General features: G+C 41.6%; 1 protein-coding gene across 9 annotated transcripts in view; it reads left to right on the top strand.

Annotated features, from left to right (window-relative positions):
- Positions 1-24,039, top strand: part of Utrn (utrophin) — a 485,772-nt gene that overhangs the window by 351,493 nt on the left and 110,240 nt on the right. For all 9 annotated transcript variants that reach the window (XM_021224511.2, XM_005065869.4, XM_040758232.1 and 6 more), the window contains one exon: positions 18,613-18,742. In XM_021224511.2, coding sequence (XP_021080170.1) covers positions 18,613-18,742 — 130 coding nt within the window. The remainder of the gene's footprint in view (positions 1-18,612; positions 18,743-24,039) is intronic.

The following is a 24,039-nucleotide window of genomic DNA, read 5'->3' on the forward strand; positions in this document are numbered from 1 at the left end:
TAATTAGAATCAATCAGAGAGCACCCTAAAATAGCATTATGCCCACTTTAGGCATGATTTTTCAGTTCTATAAAATTTCCCTAAAATGAGAGGGAGATCTTTCTCCTTTTAATTTTGATTTGTGTATTGCATACATGCATGCGGTTTTTTAAGTTGATTCTTTGACAATTTCATACATGTAAAAAGAGGGTGATGTGGATATGATTCTGAGTTCATTCTCCAGTCTTAAAGGTAGAATGAATTCACAGGTCTGAATTACTTCATTTCTAATGAGACAATACTAATCAATATAAATAAATAAAAGATATAATTGCTGATGTCTAGATATCACAAATGCTTTTTGTTTTTTTATTTATTTAGATTAGAAACAAGCTTGCTTCATATGTCAGTCCCAGCTCCCCCTCCCTCCCCTCCTTCCCTTCTCCCCACCAGTCCTCCCAACCTCTACCCAATCCCCCCTTCACTCCCCAGGGAGGGTGAGGCTTCCACGGGGTACCTTTACAATAGCCACAAACAACATAAAATATCTTGGGGTAACTCTAACCAAACAGGTGAAAGACCTGTATGACAAGAACTTTGAGTCATTAAAAAAAGAAATTAAAGAAGATACCAGAAAATGGAAAGATCTCCCATTCTCTTGGATAGGTAGGATCAACAGTAAAAATAGCAATGGGACTGATCAAGACCCCCTGAATCTGGGTGTCAGTGAAGAGGCCTAGGGAATCTATTGAGCCTTGGGCAGCAGATCAGTACCCATCCCAAGTATACACACGGACTTTGGACTCCAATAGAACAATGTGAGGTGCACTCTCACCCAGAACTCTTGGGAAAGGGTCTAGGCCCTGCCCTATATGAAATGACACACTATGGACACCCCCATGGAGGGCCTCACCCTCCCTGGAGAAATGAGAGGATAACGGGGGGGGGGGGAGGGGAGGGGAGGGTACGGGAGGAAGGGAGGGAATGGGAGAGGGACCTGGAACTGACTTGTGAAGCAACCTTGATTCTTATCTAAATTTAAACTGGAAAATAAAATTTAAAAAAATAGCAATTTTGCCAAAAGTAATCTACAGATTCAATACAGTCCCTATCAAAATCCCAGAACAATTCTTCACAGACCTTGAGAGGACAATTCTCAACTTTATATGGAAAAACCAAAGACCCAGGATAGCCAAAATAACCCTGTTTTTGTTTGTTTGTTTGCTTGTTTTTTTCAAGATAGGGTTTCTCCATGTTGTACTGGCTGTTCTGGAACTCAGAGATCTACCTCCCTCTGTCTCCAAAAGGACTTAGATTAAAGGCATGTTCCACTACAAAGTGGAACATTTTTCAAGAGACAGATATTAAAACACTGATTTGATTTCATAGAGATAAATTTTGACTGTCACACAGAGATTAGTTTACACAGCAATGGCATATGTGCATTCATTATAGACAATAAATACACACATCCACCAGATGTACCTGTATAGCATGCATGCCTATGTCAGTAACACAGGCACCTTAGCTTTCAAATGATATTACCAGTGTTATCATATTACAAAGTTGTCAAAAAGCAAAACTTGTGTCTCTGAGCCTTAAGTAGATATGCAGTTGTTGAAGACACTTAAGCATATCCATCACTATCAATATCTGATTCCAGAGAATCATTTGAATAATTTAAATGAAGTGATTGCATGTAAAACAAACATTTTTATCTGTGTTATCATCAATTTGTACATATGAATTAATTGAATTTTTGTGAGAGCACATTTCATAGACTTTGTGGTACTATCCAGTATTCTGAGTATTAACTATTATTATCCAGTTTCATGTTGTTGAGCTCTGGCATTGTTCTCTGTTCCCCTCCTCTCTAGCTATGTGATCTAACCTGGAGGACACACTGTCTAATTGCTTTAGTTCTTCATTAGTTCCCATTAGCATGTTGAACTCACTTAACGTAATACAGGCATTTAAGTATTTACTTAATAACAGCTGCTGGAGTTGTTTTTTAATGACTTATTTACTTGGCGTTTATGGATGTGAATATGTGTGTTAGCACCATGTGCATGCATCTGCCCACAGAGACTGGAGGGCCTTGGATAATGGCAGTACCAGTTACTTCGCCACCCATTCCCCATATATACTGTTTACTAAATGCCTTATATGTTAAAAGTCAATGCTTATATCTAAAAAGCACAAAACTTGGCTTCTATATTTCTGCGATACATTTTAATAGTGCTTATTCCCCAGAGATCTGTGCTTGTGGTTTGTTTGAATATATCCCAAAGGACTATCCTTTTAAAGTTTGGCTCTAAGATCTCCAGTTCGAAAGATAGTATAGGATCATACTTCAAATCACTCCTTGTTCAAACATCCAACAATTATAGATTAAGACATTAAGAAAGCCAGCCATGGTGCACTAGGCTCCAAAACATGACAACCACCTGGCACCCACAAAACAAAAGAAGCAAAGTAGCTAACACGGCTGATGTTCCCGGAGACATGCAACAAAGGTTGCAGGAAGATGAGCATGAAGAGAGTCGATCAGGAAGGACGACCTGGGGCAAAACCCATAGGGCTGCTCCCTCCTTGCTGATATGAGTCATTCGTGGATGGAAATCCTTCCCTTTTTTAGTATAAAAGTTAGATCAAGGAACCTCAGAACCTTTTGTACCCTAAATTAGATGCCTGTAGTCTTCTTGAAGATGTGTTTTATTGACAATAATGTTACTGTGCTTAGCTGGTGCTTTCTCTTGTGATTACTTCTGTTTGTGTTGCTGTGTTAAAATGCCTGACCAAAAGTAACTTTGGAGAGGGGGAGGGAAGAAAGGGTCTGTTGTAGATCACAATTTCAGGTTATGGTCCATTGTTTCAGAGACGGGATATCAAGGAACTTGAAGCCGTCAGTCACATCGTAGTCACAATCTAGAGCAGAGAGAAATGAACTAATGCAAACATGCTTCCTGCCATCTCTCTTTACTGTTAAGTAGTTCAGAACCGAAACCAAGGGAATGATGCTGCCCACTTTGTGCTGGGTCTTTCCATATCAGTTAACGTAATTTGGACAATGTTCCAGAGATATGCCCACATGCTGACCTAATACAGACAGTCCCTCATTGAAATGCTTCCTCCAAGAAGGTTTTAGACTGTGTCAAATTGATACTTAAAACTAACCACCACAGCCTGTGTTGATGATTCTGGTCATTTCTGTCTAAATTCTATATAGGGTGTATGAACTGCTTCAGGGAAATAAATCTCCATTAGTACCTATTATTTACTATCTCACACAGCCCAACCGACAGACAGACAGACAGACAGACACACACACACACACACACACACACACACACACACACTCCATCCACTTCTGTGTAGTGTGTAGAATTAGTTTGTTGTCACATTCCAGTCTTTATAGATTGGGTAGGCAGCACAGTCATGTTATTTTTCTCATGTAATTATGCATTGAATTCTTTTAAATATTAAAATAATTACATATAACTGTTTTAGAGGCTTATAAAATGAATGAAAATTGCTGAACATTCCCATCAATGATGTTAATTGTTTTTTGTTTTGTTTTTTTCTCAGTCTGAAGAAAAGCAGATGTTTCATATGCAATTTCACTAACAAGAACATGTCTTCCAGTCAGATATTTCTTATAAAGACCCTACAGTGTGTATAATGTTAATATGCAATGTTAACTTCAGTCAGGTCCCCTATATATGCCTGCAGTTGCAGATGCAATTTTTAATATTTTACACTTTATTTTCACAGGAGTGTAAATATTGAGTTATGCAGAGGCAATTATCAGAGCTCTAACACACTTTTCCCAATAAAATGCATGTTGGTTTTATAAAAGCAAATCACCAAGGATGTTTAAATTGCATGATTCAGGTATAATTTCTTGGTGTGTGTCCTTTCCCTCAGGGTTACTTTGCCCTTTGACTAACTCAATTTAATTTCTTATATCCAACCTCATTATGTAAGAATCAGGACATTTGGGCCTTAAACAAATTGCCAAGATACATAAGAAAATTTACTCATTAAAGTAGCAGATTCTAATATTGTCTTTAAGCCTCTACAAGGTGTGGTGGCACACACTTTTAATCCCATCACTCAGGAGCCAGAGGCCCATGGATCTCTATGAATTTGAAGTCAGTCTGGTCTACTTAGTGAGTTCCAGTCTGTCAGTGGTTACATAGAAAGACAATTTCTTAAAAACCAATAAACTACAACAAAAATAAAATCTTAATACCTCATCGTTAAATTTGAGCTCAATGTGTTTGTAGGTATTTGGGGTTTGGTTTTCCTGTTAATCTGAGATTGTCTATAAACCTGTAGTGCTGAGGTCTTGTTGTGTGTTATGAGGTTTTTCTATGGTCATTTTCTAATTGAGTTGAGGGATTCCAGTTCATGCATGTACACAACTGTGTGTACATTCATATGGAGGCCAGACAGCCTTGGGTGTCAGTCCTTAGAAATGTCCATTCTTCCTCCCTTCCTTCCTTCCTTCCTTCCTTCCTTCCTTCCTTCCTTCCTTCCTTCCTTCCTCCCTTCCTCCCTCCCTTACCTCCTGCCTTCCTTCCCTCTCTTCTTTTTCTGTTTTATTTTATTTTATTGCTGTTGTTGTTCTTATTTTCTTGTTTGTTTGTTTGTTTGTTTGGAGACAAAGTCTCATTGGCTTGGGTGGCTGGCCAAATAGCCTTAAGACCCCTGTAGCTCCCCATCGCTCCTTCTTGCTGAGACTACAAACATGTCGTACTGTGCCGAGCTTTTAAAAAGTGGGTTCCAGAGATCAAACTCAGATCCCTATGTGTGCAAGGCTACTACGGGCCCTTTACAAACTGAGTTATCTCTTCAACCCCAATGTCTAAAATGAAAAAGTAAAGTTCTAAGTGCCCCTCTGACCATTGTAACTGTGTTGATTTCCTTTTCAGAACCGTACAGCACACAGCCCCCATCCCTAGAGCATTAGCCTCCCCTTCTATTAGCTGTTAACAATTCAAGTGCCTACATGTGGTCCCATCTTCTAAGTTTGGGAGCCATAGATGAAACCTCATTCCCAAGATCTGGGTCTCACAGGACATTAGGAAGCTTAGTAGTTATTAGCCTGGTGATGAAATAAAGCAGTTCTCAGGGGTCACATATCAGATACCCTGCATAGCAGATACTTACATTACAAATTTATAACAGTAGCAAAATTACCGTTACTAAGTAGCAACGGAAATAATTTTATGGTTGGGGGTCACCACAACATGAGGAACTGTATTAAAGGGTCGCAGCTTTAGGTTGAAAACCACTGAAATAAAGAGTACGACCATACTTGGGCCATAATTGGCCCTCTAGGAAACCAACCAGCCTCTTCCTGGAGAACCACCTCTAGGATCTATTGCCAGGTGATGATTTCCTTTATCTAGCAGTTCAGTTCTTTCATCTTCCATGTTGCATCTGATGGTTGACAACCTGGGTTAGGTACTAAGCATGTATCAGCTTCTAGAGGGTCCTTATTTTCACAGGACTCAGTGCCCGGTAGCAGGAGTGGGTTTGCCAGAAAGTGATGATAGTCACTGTCAAAATCCCTGGAGTATTTCTGGTTGTGAGCCTAGCCTTTAACGCCTTTAATCCCAGCACTCAGGAGGCAGAGGCAGGCAGATCTCTGTGATTTCAAGGCCAGCCTGGTCTACAAGAGTGAGTTCCAGGACAGCCTCCAAAACAATACAGAGAAACCCTGTCTCGAAAAACCAAAAAAAAGCCCTGGAGTAGGGACATGGACACACGGGTGGGAAACATACATGCATTGAGCATACATGCTGATAAAGAAAGGCTTCTTCAGAGTCCAGGAAGTAAGTTTCGAAAGGGCGCTATCCAAATTATACGGCGAAAACCCTGTAAGTTAGTGGTTGTGTTTCTCAGAGTGTGTGTTTCATGGAGTGTGCTGCAGTCCTCCCGTTAGCCTAACACTGAGAGCAAAGTGCAAAGGGAAGGGACTTGAATGTTACCACCTAACACAGTGTCTAATGAGAGACAGTGCTAATGGAGAAGCCGAACTAGAGGTAGAGAGAGAGAGAGAGAGAGAGAGAGAGAGAGAGAGAGAGAGAGAGAGAGAGTGCGTGTGTGTGTGTGTGTGTGTGTGTGTTCAACAGCGCAGTAGAAAGAAGACTGGTTTATTACTATGCGGTGTTGGAGAGTCCTTTCTTGCTTTTAGCATTCATACTCAGTATTCCAGTTTAGTCTTTATTTTTGATGCCAGTGGGGCAGAACCAAAATGAATTTGTACATTTAACCCATCATTTAGGGACATTAGCCAAACCTTTTACGGCGCTGTGCACTATGAAGGAGAATTAAAAGAATTTTTGTCTGCATACCAATGAAACATAATCCCGTTTTTCTCCTTTTTTTCTTGTAGTTTTATTAGTGTATCAAATTTAACGACTCTCTGCCCTTCTTTGCTATCATACAAAATGACTTAGATCTAGACATGCTGATTTAGCTTTGAAAGCAAGTTGGGAGGGGAAAGGGAATAAATTATGTTCTAGCAGATTCTCCTTAAGTTTGTACCAATTTATTCTGCTTCTCCTCTCTAGTAAGCAGTGAAGTTCTTAGAGGAAGCAAAGGTTAAAGAAGCCCGCTGTACCAGCACTGCCTCTGGCCTGTTCCAGTTCAGATGCCTCATATCCAAGACAGCTCCTAGGGCATCCGGCATGCTTCCACCAGGGTCAGCTCTTTAGAAGGGTCCCCCATGCTTCATTGAATGCCTTGTTGTTACCTTGAATTTCTTAATATTTGGATAAGGGGCTTTGTGGTCTCATTTTGCACTGGAGTTTGCTTTTTTTTTCAAGAATATTTATGTATATGTTTCAACATATTTAAACCATAATATCGTAAAAATAATAAAAGACTCTCACAACTGACTTGAGGACTCTCCTCTCGCCTCTAGTCAGTCTCGGTGGTCGTCACACTGAGTCATGCACCCCTTTCTGTGACTCTGAGTCATATGCCTCACACTGAGGCAAGTGCCCCGTGGTGTGGTGGCTTCTTGTGGAGGTTAGTGATGGCCGAGCTTTGGTCTGTGGTTCACAGTTGTTCCTTGCCTTTCCTGGTGACCCACACTCCCTTTGTACTTGACCTCTGTCTAGGGTGCCACTCCTTCCTGATTTCCCCATCCTCTCTCTGAAGAGCCTTCTCTTTCCTTTTCTGATCCATCTGCAAACCTCTTGTAAAACCAGGATACACTAGGAGCCCTGCCACGCTGTTGTCTCTGCATCCAGTCTTCGCTGGGTTTAGTTAGACTCCATCTGCATGCCAGCCACTCCCAAATTTATGAATGTGTTCATGTGTCACCCTCTACAGGGACCCTAATCTTTGCATATTATATGGCCAGGCTGCATGCATTCCGGAGTTGGCCTCTAAAACATTCTACCCAGAGTCCTCCATCTCACATGGTAGAAATATGATTTCAGTTGCTTAGGTGAAAAAAAAATCATAATCACCTTGAATCCCAATCTTTCTCATTTCATGGGTTAGGGTTCTTGTCAAGATACAGAATCTGAATTGGCCACTCGTTGCCATTCATCTGGCTCTGGGGTCCCCAGCACAGCAGCCACTATGTTCCTGTTAAAATAAGTGGAACTGTGCAGGAAAAGCCATAGTCTCAGGAAGGCATGCAAGGCCCTGTGTGATTCCCCTATGCCTGCCCTGCAAACTGTGCTCATCTCAACTCTTGCTGTTTCCTCTTGCATAGTGGTCTGAGCCATTCTCGTCTCTTGCTGAGATTTCAATCACAGAACCATGCTGTGTCCTAGAATGCCCTTTCCTGGAGTCTACAAAGTCACTCTGTTGTTCGTCAAGGTGCTAAATGGCACCTTCCAATGGAACAGCCATCCTGGCAGCCTTTCTCATCTCCATTCTTTGTTCTAGAATTTTCATCCTCTGACTGTATTGTTTTCTCTTCTTCCTGTGGCCACATTTCCATATACTCAATAAGGATTTGCTGAATGCAAACTGAGTGAAATACACCTAAGGGAGCATCTCTTTGGGTAGGATGTTCTTTTTCATCTCTTTAGGCAATACTTTTTATTTGTTCATTTGCACATTTTAGAAATAACTTGTGTGTATATGCTGTTGCTTCTTTAAAGACAAGGTCTCATTTATGTATACCAGGCTAGCATGAAACTTCCAGTGTAGCTGAAGGTGGCCTCGAACTTCTGATCCCCTTGTCCCCACCTCCCAAGAGCTTTTTTACAGGATTGTGCTACCACACCCATATTATGCTGAGCTGGGGATTGAACCCAGGACCTTGTGCATGGTAGGCAAGCCCTCTAGAAACTCAGCTCTAGCCTCAACCCCTTTCCTGCTTTAAGTACCTGAATCTTTAACAAAGAATGATTCTTTCCCTAGAAATATAAGCAAGGATCTTCCATCAACAGCTGGAGATAATTTTGTGATAATTATGTGGACTATTGGAGTATAAGAAAACCCATCAGCACACTTACGTTCTAACACGTATCAGCTAAGAGGATTCTTGAGTTTCCATGTTAAGCTCTTGCCATGCAGTTTATACTGGCACTGACTGGGTGACTGTCCTGGCAGTGACCTCCTAGAGCTGAGAGTGTAAGTGTGTGCCACCATCCCCTCCTGAGACGTTACCGTTTCCCTTTCTTATTATCACCTGGATTGTTCAACTCAGGAGTAGGAAAGTTCTATATATGAGGTAAGAGGGAATGGACTGGCAAATTTTGGATGTTGAGGCTTCTGGAATATGAGTTATTATTTTATATTCTGTGCTGAATGCTATCAGATTGCCTCAGTGTGTGCTTCCTTTTACCCCCTTGAGTGCATGCTGTAAGACTAAACATCAGGCATGCTTTAAAACTGAGTATGTTAAGATCTCCAATGAACATAGGAATTTAAATATGGACTCTCTGATTTAGTAGTGATTGTGTATCTCATTTTATAAATAAACCTAGTCTGGGAGGGACCATTGAAGGAAGACAGTGGAACAGTTGTATGTAGTGCTATAGAAATGAAACATTGTCTTCTAATACACATGTTCCCCTTTTTATTTCATTGGTTTATTTTTAATTATGTGTTTGTGTATACATGTGTATCTGCCTGTGGGTATATGCATGAGTGCAGGTATCCATGGAGACTGGCAGGTATCCATGGAGACTTGCAGATGCCCTGGGACTGGAGTTACAGGTAGCTATGGGCTACCCAGTGCTAGTGCTGGGATGTGAATTTGGGTTCTCTGGAAGAGCAGCAAGCACTCTTGGCCACTGAGCCATCTCTCCAGCTCCTACGTATGTAACTATTAATAGCATGTTATTTAAAGGTAGTAATTTGTTCCCGAGTTCTGTTGTGAAGCCTAGAGATTATAATCAATAGCAATGCTGACTATAATTAATAACAGTGTTAACTATAATTAATAACATTCTTGAAAATTGTTGAAAGAGTATATTATAAATATTTTAAAAAGTTGTATGTGAGATAATGCAGGTTGTGCCATTCTGCAGTGTATTATTTAAAATAAAACGTGTACAAAAGATATATACATTTTTATTTCTCACTGAAAAATAGAAAAAATTAGTTTAAAAGTTTACATTAAAGTAGTAATTTTTTCAATGATGAATGAACTATTAGGTATTTCTTTAGTTATAATTTTCAATCATGAAGATGGTACATTACAGATGTTATGAAACTGAACAACTGGGCCTTGGTTGTTCAAGCCTGTAGTCTCAGCTTCTCAGGAGCTGAAGCAGGGGACCACACATTTAAGTCCTTCCTGCCTGGTGTACAATACCTAGGGAGTTTAAGGCCAGCCTGAACCATGGAGTGAGAGGTTGCCTCAAAATAAAAGTGAAAGTTGTCTGGGTTTATAGCTCAGTAGTAGAACTTTTTACCAGATTTACAAACTCCCTGGTTCAGTCCCTCACACACAGCAAAGAGTGAAATAAATAAGAGCAAACCAAAATAAACTCCTGACCATTATCTCCCTATACAGCAGTGGTTCTCAACCTACCTAATGCTGTGACCTTTAATACAGTCCCTCATGTTGTGGTGACCTCCCAACCATAAGATTATTTTTGTTGCTACTTTGTAACTGTAATTTTGCTACTGCTCTGAATATGTCTTCCCACGGTCTTAGGTGACCTCTGTGAAAGGGTCATTCAACTCCCCAACCTGTCGTGACCCACAGGCTGAGAACTGCACCTCTGTAGCAACCATGTTCATATGGTGCTATCTTCTCTTACATATGCACCTTCCTTGGTTTTAGAGGAATGTGTCACTTTTATTTTGTCTTTCACCTTCTGATTTCTGTCATGCTCATCTTCCCACAATGCTCTGGTGGTCATTAGCATAGTAATTTTTCAATGGCTATATAATGGTTCCTACTGTTCCCTGCCATCCTGGATGTACATAATTTCCAGCTGTTGAATATTTAAGCTGTTCTCAAAATTTTAAAGACATAAATGATGTTGTATTGATGGACACTTTTTCATTTGTAGTTTTTTTCTTTTTTTCTGGTTCATTTTCTTAGGCTCTATTCCCAAGGGTGAAATTCTTGGTTCACACCATGTGGCCGTGACTTTATAGATTGCCAACTTGGGTTTCACAAATGATCAAACGAATTCCTTCCCTCTAGGACTTAGGGGCTCTAAAATGCTCTCTGGCTGAGCTCACTCAGCTCTGTTCCTCGACTGGGGCACTTGCCTGGCTAGCACCCAACTCTGACACTCCACAGTGGCTGTGGGGATTTTTGAAGCAGTCTTCAGATGCTACAGGTCTCTCCTTTCAAAAAGAATGAAGAGGAGAATTGGGGGGATGGGCTTGATTTAGCCATGTCTAGAATGGCAGGGAGAAAATTGCTGGAGGAGAAAGTTTCTATTCATATCATGTATCAAGTGATCTAGTCAACCCACAGTCTCCATAGTTTTACTTTGCTGTTATGGGGTAGATTTAGATTAAAAAAAATAAGGACTAAATTTATTTCTCTTCTTTCTTGGAGAACCACACAGTTTCACATTCTTCTAATTAGATGACTTGAACATTAGGAGAAATATTAAGGCCCTGTTTTTCTGCTAAGAGAGGACGGGTGTGTTAGTTTTCCTTGCTGTAACAAAATACTTGAGGTAACCAACATAAAAAGTAGAAAGGTTCCCTTTACTACATGCAATAAGAAGTTCCAGTCCATGGCTCTAATCCTTGTAGGCATGACAGTGGAGGGTGCATGATGGAAGGAAGCTGCCCGCCCCCTTCTCAGCTCAGTTTGGTGGGTCCCAAGTTCAGGACAGAAGAGGATAGCAGAGGTTCTCTAAACCTGTTTGCTTAGGGAGAGACTTGCAGCCTCCATGTACCCCTTCTGCTGAGAATAACTAAATGAATTGTTTGCTTGGCTGCAACTTGGCCATTACACCATGCCCAGTAGTGTTCTAGATGAAAAGGAAGAGCTGTGATTGGCGTGCGGTAGTTTCTGAACCTTCACCAAGCCTGTCACTTCTTATACCACCTTTCCCTTTAATCCCTGGCCTTTCCACTAAGTCCTAGCACGTGGCAAGAAATGTTCCCTGACCATTAAGGCACACTGAAGAATCTCTGCCGGTGTTTAAAGCTGGCTAAGCTGGAAGGCACTCTGCTGCCTAGCACTCTGGGAAATAGTAACAGCTACCAGAACCCTCCCTGCTGTTTCAATGTTCAGGGAGGTCAGGTGGGAGGAGAGATGGCTTTTGTAAGGGCAATGTTGAGCTCCTAGATATTCTGGTAGGACTGAGATCTGTGACACTGGTGACAGGACTTGCTTACATTCATGTAGGCTCCGTTTGCTTCAGCACACAGAAGGCATAGATCAGACCATAGCATGAGAGACTAGATGGCTTTACCCTCAGTTTTTCTTTCTGTGAGCTCATTCATGTGGGTTTTTGTATTTGTGCATAGTAGAGTTTTTAATGTCCTGTTTGTGCTTCTCAAAGTTGGATGGCAATTGTTACATTCTTCTCCCCTTTTTAAGATTTACATGATCTGTAGCTATGTCTAACCTATTTCTTTATATTCAGTATGGGATTAATGTGTGTTCTACCTTTCTTATTTGGATGGAAAACTCCATTGTACTTCGCTAGTCCCATAGCTTTCGAGACAGTAGAACTTCTCCCACAGCAGACAGGTTTTCACTGTAGCCCACGCTGGCCTGGGGCTTTCAGTGTTCCTGTCCCAGTCTCTTGAGGACTGAGATTGTTGTGCCCAGTCAAGTAGATTTTTATTTTTTATGGATACAAAGTAAGTTTTGTATTCTCCCTTTACTACTCTTGACTCTTGAGGGTACGGAGATCTAGAAAACATTTTAGAACACTCAGATTTTAAAACCCAGTTTCTGCTTTTCCTTTTGAAATTACCTTGAGTTATTTTGACATTATTTTCTTTCTTGTTCCAGTTGAGTCTTGTCTACTACATGTAATTCCCTTTACACTGGTTTGCCCTGGAGGGTATTAAGGGGTTTCCCATGTATTTGCTGTAATGGTGTATTAATTCACTTACCTTTGGTATAATGGAGGATCAGAGACTAGACAATTGATAAAGAAAAGTTCTGGAGGCAGAGCTATATCCAGTGAGGTCCTCATACTCCATTTATGCCAATGACAGACGACAGTAGATGCCTGTGACAGCAGGGGACAGGACAGAGGACATTGCCTGCTGTGCAGTAATTGGACCTTATGAGGATTATCAATTTCTGGGAGAACTTGTCCAGTCTTGCAAGAAAGACATTATCCCCTCTTAAATCCTCATGTTCCAACCCCACTTCACTAACCATCCACTTCAGCATGAGTGGTGATTGTACCAATGGAACATGCCAGACAGTGTGACAAGTTGCCACATGAGTGTGCTTCCAGCTCAGTGGCCAAACTTTGGGTGGCAAAACCACCAGGTGCCTGCGACACAAGGAAGTGTGTGTTTACCAGGTATCCTGGCAAACACAATGATTCGGGTTATAAAACTCTGTCACAAAAGCAACATCCCAGATCCTTCTTCACTTGGTGCAACTTCACCTATCTCTAAGCAGGACATGCCTCACAGCCTGTGAAATGCTGGGTACCTCAGGGCAAACACTAAGACTTTAGTCATCATCTAAGAGTTGGGGAAAGAGACTGGAAATGGTTGTGCAGCAAATAAGAGTGCCATGGACAGATTGAAGTGAAGCCTCATTCACGCCCAAGGGCCAGGTTCTGGAGTGCTTGGCCAAAGCAGACCATAGTGTTAGATCCTAGCTGCTCTGTTAGTTCAGAAGGTCCCCTACTTTCTTTGAGATGGGAGGTTTCAGCTCATTTCTCCTGTTGAGATAAAATTCCTCCTGTTCCCTCCCCTAATAGTCACCGTAAGAGTTTTCTTTTGTTTTGTTTTCCCTGTCATAGTTCACTAAACTCTGAACCTTCCTTCACTCTCAAAAAATTGGAAAAATATTTTGCACTTAATTAAGATACACATTTTAAGCAGGCAAGAATGACCCAGTTCTTTTTCTTTCTCTCTTTGAGCATTGATTTAATAGGTGCTTGTGAAATTGCTTTATAGCACACTATTGTTTACTAGTGTTTATAGCACACTCTTAAGCACCAGTGTCTTCCTTCAGTCTTGCTTTGGATACATTTACCACTTTAGTTACCCCATGCGATAGTTTGAAAGAATGTGGCCCCCAAAGCGAGTGGCCTCATTAGAAGGTGTGGCTTTGTTGGAGTAGGTGTGGCTTTAGAGGAAGAGTGTCACTGTGGGGCTTTGATGTCTCCTGTGCTCAAGCTGCTCCCAGGGAGGCAGACCATTTCCTGTTGCCTGCAAGACGTAGGACGCTCAGCTACTTCTCCAGCACCATGTCTGCCTGTACATTGCCATGTCTCACCATGAGACTGAATCTCTGAACTGTAAGGGAGCCACCACAATTAAATGTTTTCCTTTATAAGGGTTACTGTGGTCATAGTGTAACTAAGCAATGGAAACCGTAACTAAGACAACCCAGATTGACTTGTTGCTATTCATAAGCTCCTAGCACTCAGGCCCCTCGATGCATAATGATTCAGTAATTTAGCTAGTAGCTTATTGTATTGCTGTCCAGTATGGAACCTGCCTAATGGAGTGTCTTTCATTAAGAGTTTGTGTGACTGAGTACATTATAAGTCAATCAAAACACACACACACACACACACACACACACACACACAAGTTCTAAGAAGAGAAGAAGAGCAAAATACCCAACCTAAGAAGAACCCTGGAATTTCTGTGATGAGACTTTCTGTAGATTTCCATTCCACATTTGCTGTAAGCTGGTCCAAACCTCTGGAGAAAAATGACTAAAACCATTTATATGTCTGTATGTATTTATTACTTGATGTAAAAGTTTTTCAAAAAGAATCTCAGTCTATATCACCCCTCAAGCTTCCATTGCTAGGCAGCTACTGATCTACTTCCTCTCTCTGTGGACCTGGTTGTGGTAATGGAATCTCACAGTGTAGGCTTTCATCTAAGCCATTTTGCTAAGCACATTTGTCAGGTTTATACAGTGGTAGCCTGTATCAGTCTGTGACTCATTTTCCTTGCTAAGATCCATTGTGCCAATCTGTCTCATTTTGCTTATCCACTGATCACTGGATGAATGTTTGGTTGGTCCCTCCATTTGGTTGTGATTTCATGCTACTATGAACATATGTATGTGTATTTTTATGTGTACAGATTTTTTTTCCCAGTTAGATCTAGGTGTGGGATGTCTAGGGCACACAGTAACTCTGTGTTCAGCATTTTGAGGAACCACCACCAAACTAAAGTGTCATACCATTCTCCCATCTTCCAATAGTGCATGAAGTTCTAGTTCCTCATGTCTTTACCAAAACGTGTTATTGTTTGGGAGGAAGATTGTTTTCAATGAAAATATAAAGTCATTAATGTAGAAAATTCCAATTAGATTATCTTCTACTCATTTGAGGTAGCTCACAAGAGAGTCACATGATATTGGAAGCTGGATGCCACTTTGTAGCTCTGTATACAAAACAGCTCATTGGAGTCTAATTACCTTATCATTAACGTTCTCCAGGTGCTTAGGAAATGCAGATTTTCTTTTATGTCTAGTGCAGAGGTAAAGGGTGGCGTGATGATTATATGTGTAAAACAGTTGAAAGTTAAGTCTGTTTCTGAACGCAATTAAGTAAAATTGAAATAGGACAAATTGAATAACAAAATTGAAATAGAGGACGCACAGATATAATGTATGTGAATCTCTGATATTGGGGAGAGAGTTGGGAGTAGGGCGAGAGGGCCAACATTTTATTTACTTAGAGTGGTTTTCACCTGCCCATGCCTGCTATACTTCTTCCTCGGGTATAGCAGATCAGTTCTCAGAAATTCTCCTCAAGCATTTTATGCAGGATGGGTTGTTTCTTTTTTCCTTTGACATGTTGAGTTTAATGTGTCGAGAAATGCAAATAAACTATTGGAGATTCTCTAATACTCAGATTTAGTTTTTATTAATCTAGCAGACCCAATAATATTGTTAAGGAAAACCTGTAAATCTAAAGTCACTTCCTAACCCAGGTGTCAGACTCTTTGGCAGCATATCCTTCATCCATTATTAGCTGTCAGAAATGCAAGAGGACATACGTGGTCTTCTAACTCCATCTCTATCTGCTTCTGGAGTCTCAGCAGCCACCATGTATGGATGCTAAAGATGTATGCTTCCTCTGTGTGCACACCGGCATCTTTCCTCATGTTACTGGTGCTTAATTTTCTCTGTGGGGGAGAGCCTTTCTTTCTTTACAAAACGCAGATGAACCCCACCATCGTGAGGGAGCACTTCAGAACTGTGTTCAGTGCTTGGCTTCCTGGTGTATCTGAGAGAAACAGAGATTAAACCACACATTAATAAAGGAATGCATACTTCCCTTGCATAGTAGAGGCAATAGGTCTGGGACGTACAAAGACAGAAACAGAGTGATGGGAACAGGAACTGTAGGGAACAGGAGAGGTGGCTGCTGCTGTCATGCCAGCGTAGCTGTGTGAGCCTCCATCTTATAAGGCATCTGTGCTTGAGAGTGTCCAGTGTGGCTCTCTGAGGAGAGAGCTTTCTGAGCACAGTAAACAGCCAGCCAAACAAAATTGCTCTGCTGTGAGAGTCTCCATGCATAATTGATAAAATTCCAGCCATGTGTGGGAATTGATCAGTGTGTTTCCTTGGTAGTTTTTCTGTAGACAAGCATTTATTCCTATTCGGACTTGTGAGAACCTAAAACTTATTCTAAGACCAACCTCCTTTGTCCTCTTGGCTCCCACAGCCCTTCCCACACTTCAGTGGCAAGGATCACCCTCTCCACCACAGCATCTGGATGTACCCTGTGGGTCACCTCCCCATAAGCACTTTCTTTTTCCAGCACCTTGTCTGCTCATCCTGACAAGACTTAGTCTCTCTTCCATCCAATTGTATCCTAGTACATCTGTTGATGTTTTCTAGTTTGTCTTTAGTGATGTCGCTAGGATACCACCGCCTGTGGAGTTGCTGGGTGAGCCGGAGTGAAGGGATGGTCTTCTAGGACCTTCTTCGCCCATTCTTCAGCACCTTGCACTTGAATGGCTGCATTTCTGGCGTGTCCCCACCCAAAGGAAAATTTCAGCAGAGCCCTGTGCATCATTTTATGAATCCTCACTGCTCCTATGTTAGCTGGTTATATTCTGATTTAGAGGGATAAGCATTCTTGACTATTAAAAATAAAAAAAAATTCACTGCTTTCTAAAAGTATACATCATTGGGATATTCTCCTACCATCATTTTATATTTATTTACAAATGGTTTTGGAAGCAACTACTAGGAAGGCTTTGCAACTCTACATCTATTTCATCTAAATATATTAAAGTCTTTTGTTAAATAACGCACACCAGACCCCTATATGCATATATGTGATTGCATACACATACATACACACACACACACACACACACACACACACACACACACACACACGTCTACAGATTGAAAAAAATCTATTTTGTCTCCTTCTCTTCTGACACCTTCTTCCCACATATCAGAAGTTGAAGTGTCAGAAGACAAATCTGTTTCATTTCATGGAACTGTCAGACCCTGAACACCTGGAGCTGTATTTCTTGAACAGGAATGTTGAGGAGTGTGCATTCCCTAAAATGGCCATTTAGCACTCATTGCTTGGAGTGTTGCTGACCTATGCTCACATCCCTGTCAGATGTGATAAATGTTAGCGAGTACACAGAAACATGTGTGAGAATCCTTAGGGAAAGTTTTAATTTCCACTTGTGTCCTTATATGTGACACTGGACTGTGGATTGCTTACTTAGTAAGGGGGTGGGGCCTTCATTTCTGTCTTCCAATTTTTACCATATAATAATTGTACATCACCTAAAAGTCAAATCACTTTTGACTGTTCTTGTCCTGGCTGTCCCCCTTCCCAGTCCTTTTGGCTTCGTGACCCATGTTTCTCTTTTATTTATCTTCATATTTTTGTGTATCGTGATTATTCTGATACTTCCAGATGTTTTTGACTTTTCATATTCTATTTCCTGTGGAAGATGATAATTTAGCCTCCAAATAACCTTTTATTGTAACACAGTTATGTCAAACACTATTAAAACATTTAGTTATGTCCAAAAGAAAAGACTATTGATTCTACAGTACCAAAGAGAAGTATTCTAGTGAGGAAAAAAAACTCCTGCATTTTCATAGTGTGTTGCCTCTGAATTGCTCTATAAACAAATTATTAAGGCCTGGAGATGTGGCAATATATGAATTTTAAAGGCTAACAATGTTAACAGCAGCTTTGATTCAGCAACAGTATTAAAATAGTGCAGGAGACATCTTTGCAGGTTGGTTCTTATCCCCTGAGTGAGTTTCGTTGTTTTAAAACCCTTGTGGATTAGAATCTCAGTTTCCAAACATTTTAAAAGAGCAGGGGTAAAGTTTCTTAAAAGAAAAAAAATGTGCTAAAGACAAGTTGTTCTGAGAGTCACAGATTTGCATGGAAAACCTCGCCAGGGAAAAATAGTAATTGGCTCAGCACGAGAGATGGATGGGCTGTGTTTTAAGATAATTGGAGACTGTCTTTTATGTGTTCTCTTTGTTTAGTTTTGATTTCACGCAATTTAATTTGTTTCTATCTCTTAATTTTTCTCAATACATCCTAAAGAACATAAAACACTTGTGAGGAATCACATTACTACTTGTGAAATTATCTTCTTTGTTGTCATCCGATGCAGTTTTTCTTGTCAGACTTGAGGAAGAAGTTTCTTAGTGTGGGCTATTATGTTCTAGCAATTCAACACAGTGGGAATTTTCAAAGTTCAGTTTTGGTAAATTCAATGTATCTAAATCCCGCAGATGAATATCTTAAGTTTCCCTCCCTCCTTCCAGCCTTCTCTTCTTTGCTTCAACAGAACCAAAATTTTCAGAAATCATCTTTTTGGCTTTTACTCCTGGTTTTCACTGTCTCTACCTGTAAAACATTTTCACTTATAACTCAGTCCCAATGTGGGTTTAAGCCATCCCCTCCGCAGCTGCAGTCAGACGTGGTCAAGCTAAACACACTCCTTCATTTACTGAACAAGAGAGATGGCTTACACATTCTACTTCTCTTTCTTTTTGCAAAGGCGCTGAGACGTGAGCTGAAGGAGAAAGAATATTCTGTACTGAATGCGGTGGACCAAGCTCGAGTTTTTCTGGCTGATCAGCCCATAGAGGCCCCCGAAGAACCAAGGAAAAACCTGCAATCAAAAACAGGTAAAACGGGTTCTTTCCTAAATCATAAGAAACCCATCACAAAACAACAGCTACAACAAAACGAAAACAAACCACAAGCAGCATTTTCCTTGCAGTATCAAGTATGTAAAAATAACAACCTGTTGCATCTGGATATTTAGCTTAAAATTGAAACAGGGAATTTCCTTATTAGGGAGTAGCAGTTCATCACATAGTAAATTTAAGAGAAAATTTCTGTTGTATCTTGGGACCACCATGTCATTACTAAATTTTGCACTGTTGCTAATAAAAGCATTCTGGTGTATTAAAAAACAAACAACCATGCATAGCCACAGACATGGCTCAGCAGTTAAAAGCACTGGCTGCTCTATTAGAGGACCTGGGTTCAATTCTCAGCACCCAAATGGTGTCTCACAACCACACACACACACACACACACACACACACACACACACACACACACACACACACACACACAGTGCATTCAGTGTCTTTTTTCCGCCACTGCCTTTTATTTTCTGCCCTTGTTCCCACTGTCTGTGGAATCAGCCTGCTGGAATCCCACGTCAGGTGAAGTTTCACCTCTTGCCAAACTAAATAACTCATGGTTATCATTCCTTTCTCTAAAAAGTAAGTTCTTCTGAGGGCGGTGGGCCCTTTGCTTCACTGGGCTCTCCATCTGCGGATCCAGCTGACACGGAATGAAATTATTAGGAAAGAAGTGATTTGCATTTGTATTAGGCATGGGCACATAGTTTCTCTTACCATTATTGCATAAAACTGCCTTGGGGGCAACTATTTACCCAGCCTTTGCATTCTATTTAGTGTTTTAAGTAATTTAGACGTGATTTAAAGTATATTGAAGGCTGTGCTGTATAGTCTATATGCAAATACAATGCCATTTCATCTGAGGGACTTTAACCTCTACTGTTCTTTGGCATATGCAGGTGTCCAGGGACTGATGGCCTGCTAATAGGAGCTGAGTGCTGCCTATCACATGTATTATTTATACACATGTGTGTGCAATGACTACACACTGTTATTAAGTCCAGGTTCTCAGCCTTTTACGTGTGGTCTTGGGATAGTTATAGGCAGAAGCATCCACCTATGCTGGCTCTCTCTCTCTGTCTCTGTCTCTCTGTCTCTCTGTCTCTGTCTCTGTCTCTGTCTCTCTGTCTCTCTCTCTCTGTTTCTGTCTCTCTGTCTCTCTCTGTCTCTCTCTCTCTGACTCTCTCTGCCTCTCTCTCTCTCTGTCTCTGTCTCTCTGTCTCTCTCTGTCTCTCTCTCTGTCTCTCTGTCTCTCTCTGTCTCTCTCTGTCTCTCTGTCTCTCTGTCTCTGTCTCTCTGTCTCTCTCTCTGTTTCTGTCTCTCTGTCTCTCTCTGTCTCTCTCTCTCTGACTCTCTCTGCCTCTCTCTCTCTGTCTCTCTCTCTGTGTCTCTCTGTGTCTCTGTCTCTGTCTCTCTCTCTCTCTTTCTCTCTCTCTCATTGCAGGGTCTCTCACTGTATAGCTCTGGTTGCCCTAGAACTCACTCTGTAGCCACACTGCCTTGGAATTCAGAACGCTACAGCTGCCTCTTCTTTGGAGCGCTGGAATCACAGACTTGCACCACCATATCCAGCTGCAACCCCTACTTGGAGCAGCAATTGTCTCACTGCGTTGTCTATGTGCAGCACGTAATGTTGTCCATGCACTGCCCGCCTTCCATGTTAGTCTGTTCTAAATGATGAGTCTCTCAGAGAAGCCGGCCCGGTTCTGTCCTGGTAGAACTCGCTCACCTATGTGCCGTTGTGTACCGAGAAGTTCTTGGATCTAGCGTGGCATTTAAGATTTGTGTAAACAAAGCTTTCCTGTGTAGTCTTAGAGGCTCTTCAATTTTTCTTCTCATCGTTGTCGTGGTTCTGGTTAATGCTGTCACACAATTCCTTGAGAGATCATGGAACTGTATTGTCATGGTCATTCTATATGCTCTTCTTCTATCTGTCTCTTTAAAAATCCTTTGCCGAAGATGTTTTAGAAATTTCTGATGTCCTTTAGATAGAGTGTTTCAATGGGTTAGACCCATAGAGGTGAACCGGTGGGATCCACCAAGGCATCCTATAGGAAACGACCTGTTTGGGTCCCAGCCCCACCCTCTCTCTCCAGTGCTCCAGTTGTTACCGTATGTTTTGCCCCTCTCTTTTTCAGATACTGAAGTTCCCTTCTTTATCCTGGGTTGAGTGTTCCCATTTTACTAACGTTGTCCTGTACAGTGCCTTGTGTGTATGAGCACTGGGTTAGATAGAGTCATAAAGAACTCTATATAAGGTATGAGTATAGGGAATTCTTTGGAAGGAGTCATCTCCTCAGAACTTGCTTTCCTTCAAATCTTGAGTTCTTAAAGCAGAACCACAGCTGAGAGTAGGGATGGGTGGTGGATTATTGATTTTTTTTTCAGGTGAGATGAAACCAGAGTCCAGCTACTTAGAACAAGTGAGCAGTGTTACGGAGCTCCTGCCCCAATGTGACCAACAGTCTGGAGCTGCCTGTGTCTGCTTTGCCTACAGATCTAGCGCCTTGCTTTAGGAGCTCTGTCCCCGGGGTTGTTTAGCTTGGAACTCTTTAATCACCCTGGGCTTCTTTGTCTTCATCACCCAAATCCATTCCATCAGTGAGTCCCATCCTCGCTTTATTGCAACTACTCCAGAACCCCTTACCACTGCATCTGGCTCCCAGCCCCACAGACCCTCAGCTGTCCTTTCTGCTTGGCTCCCTCCCCGGCCCTCCGTTGAAGAGCAGCCATAATGAGCGCCACGTGACTTCATGGTTCGGCTTGACTCCTTAGGTTGCCTTTTGCTGCCTGGTTGTGCTGTTGTCTCCAACCTGGTTTCCCTGTTGCTCTCAGTCTCCCCGTTGTTTCTTCCATACTGACGACATTGCTGTTTCTGGAGCAATGCTCCATTCTCTAGCCCTTTGTGTATCTCTTCCTTATCCAGTGGGGAGGAAGATGATGTCGTAGCTTCATGTGTTCAAACCTGGGAGAAAAGTGGTCCATGTGACCTCGTGATACAGCCTTGCACTAGGCAGCCTTTCTTGTCTGATTGCCTCCCCAGGACTTGGCAGGAAAGTGAGGGAGGATGTTGACAGTGAGCTCTTCTGTAGTGGGTAAGAACTACTTCCTGTCATTACAGCTTCACGTTGCTGTAGCACTCCTTTGAAGTCAAGCAGTTATACGTTTAAAAGACACTCCTGTAGCTGCTCTCTTTTGCTGAGAGACTTGGCATACTGCTCAGGTCCAGTTTTCAAACACCACGTCTGGGGTTTGGCAAGAGAAAAAATGTTATATATACAGTTTAACTTCATGAGTTTTCCCCATTTGGTTTTGGTGGGTAACCATTTTCCAGCCCTCTCCTTCCTTCGTATTATTTTCTGTAATGGTAGCTAATTTTACCTGCTGTTAAAAGTTAATGGAGGAAAATTATCCATAATGGCTTTTATACTTTTGTTGTTTACTGTGACTTATGCACAACTGCTGTCAGAGGCACGGACTGTTTGAGCATTAGTCATCCCGTGTGATATGGAAGTACTCAATGTTGGACGCATTAGTGCTAGGCGAAGCCATATTATGGTTTTTCTGTTCTATTTAATAAGCAGTTTTTGAATATTCTCTGTGTATTGTGCCCTAGGGTACAAAGATAGATCCATCACCTTTAATTCTGGAAAACACTTTTCTCCATCAGTTTTCTCTCATATGCTTTTTCTCTTGCAAGTCCTGTTCCCCCCATTTTCTGTTATCAAATCTACTAATAGTTACAGTGTTTTGAGCATTTTTGAATATTTGAAATGCAACACCTCCCAGCATTACTCTGTGTGGGAGTACATATGCATGTGTGCGTGCAGAGGTCAGAGGTTAACCTCAGGTGTCTTCTTTAGTTGCTCTTTACCTTTTTGGAATGGGGGTCTATTACTTTTACCTGTAGCTCTCTAGACTCAGCTGTGCTGTCTGGAGAGGGACCCCAGGTATTCCTATGTCTCTGCCTCCCTGTCACCGGGATTACGAGCATGTGACACCACACCTGTGTAGTTGGAGGTTTTTTTCCTGCATCCTGCCAGCCTGCTCCCAAATAACCACACAGAGACTCATTAAGTATTATAAATGTTCGATCAATAGTTTAGACATGTTTTTAACTAGCTTTTAGGACTTAAATTAACCCATTTTTTTTTATCTACCCTCTGTCACATGGCGGGGCCTTCCTTCAGCATCGCATGTTTATCTTGCTTCTCTCTGTCCCCTTGTGACCCTGAGACCTCACCCTTCTTCCCAGCATCCTCTTAGTTTGGTTCTCCCACCTAACCTTATGCTGTCTAGCTATAGTCCAATCAGCTCTATTAAACCAATCACTGTGACGTATATTCACATTGTGTAAAGTAATATTCTACACATGACTTTTAAAATGAGTTCTGGGGATTGGATTCAGGTCATCATGCTGGCATGGTCCACACTTTACTTACTGAACTATCTCTCTAGCAACCACATGATCTGCCAAAAGCCCAGAATTAGCATTTATTTAGAATAGGATCTGGGTTTCTCCTGTGTAGAATGTCTAGTAGAGACTTGGCCTCAGCTTTTCTGTCTGACTCTGTCTCATGCCACACACCCTCTGTTCCATGCTTGATGTCCACCAGACACCAGACTTATGCCTTTTGCTGCTGTGGCCTGCCTTGTCTTAACTGTTCAGCTTGATTTTTCTACTCTGTTTCCAGCTCTTTCCTCATATACTAGCATAAGACCTACTGGTTCTACCAAGTCCTCTACTAATCTCAGCCCATTCTCAGTGACTTCTTAAATATGTCTAGTTTCTTCCATGATGCCCTGGCACTCTGTCCTTAGTCTAACCTTGCTACCAATATCGGGTCAGAAGTTTAGCCCTTCCTGGTGCCTCGGTGACTTCCTGTTTATTGAGGATCTGAATGTGCAACTGACTTGACTTCTACAGAAGGTGCAATAGGGGCCATACTGATTGCACTAGGGCTGTGGGCAAGCTTCCAGGCACTTTCCTTGCAGACACACTCACGTTTTAGACATGCTGTAAGTACTTGACTCCCTGTCCTGTGAGTTGTGAATAAGTAACAAAGTAGAAGTGACAAGGCAGGACAAGGTTGACAAGAATGACCACAACCAACTGACAACAATGAGGAGAATGACAGCAATATAAATATCAGATAAGACCTGTAAAATAAAATAAGCTGGAGCTGTCACTGAAGCTTTTTACAGAAGGAAATCTGAAGCTACGAATTTATTTTTGAAGGCAGACTAGAAATCCATTGGAAGGAGGTATA

This window comes from Mesocricetus auratus, unplaced genomic scaffold (assembly GCF_017639785.1).
Source record: "Mesocricetus auratus isolate SY011 unplaced genomic scaffold, BCM_Maur_2.0 Super-Scaffold_100018, whole genome shotgun sequence".
NCBI lineage: Eukaryota > Metazoa > Chordata > Mammalia > Rodentia > Cricetidae > Mesocricetus > Mesocricetus auratus.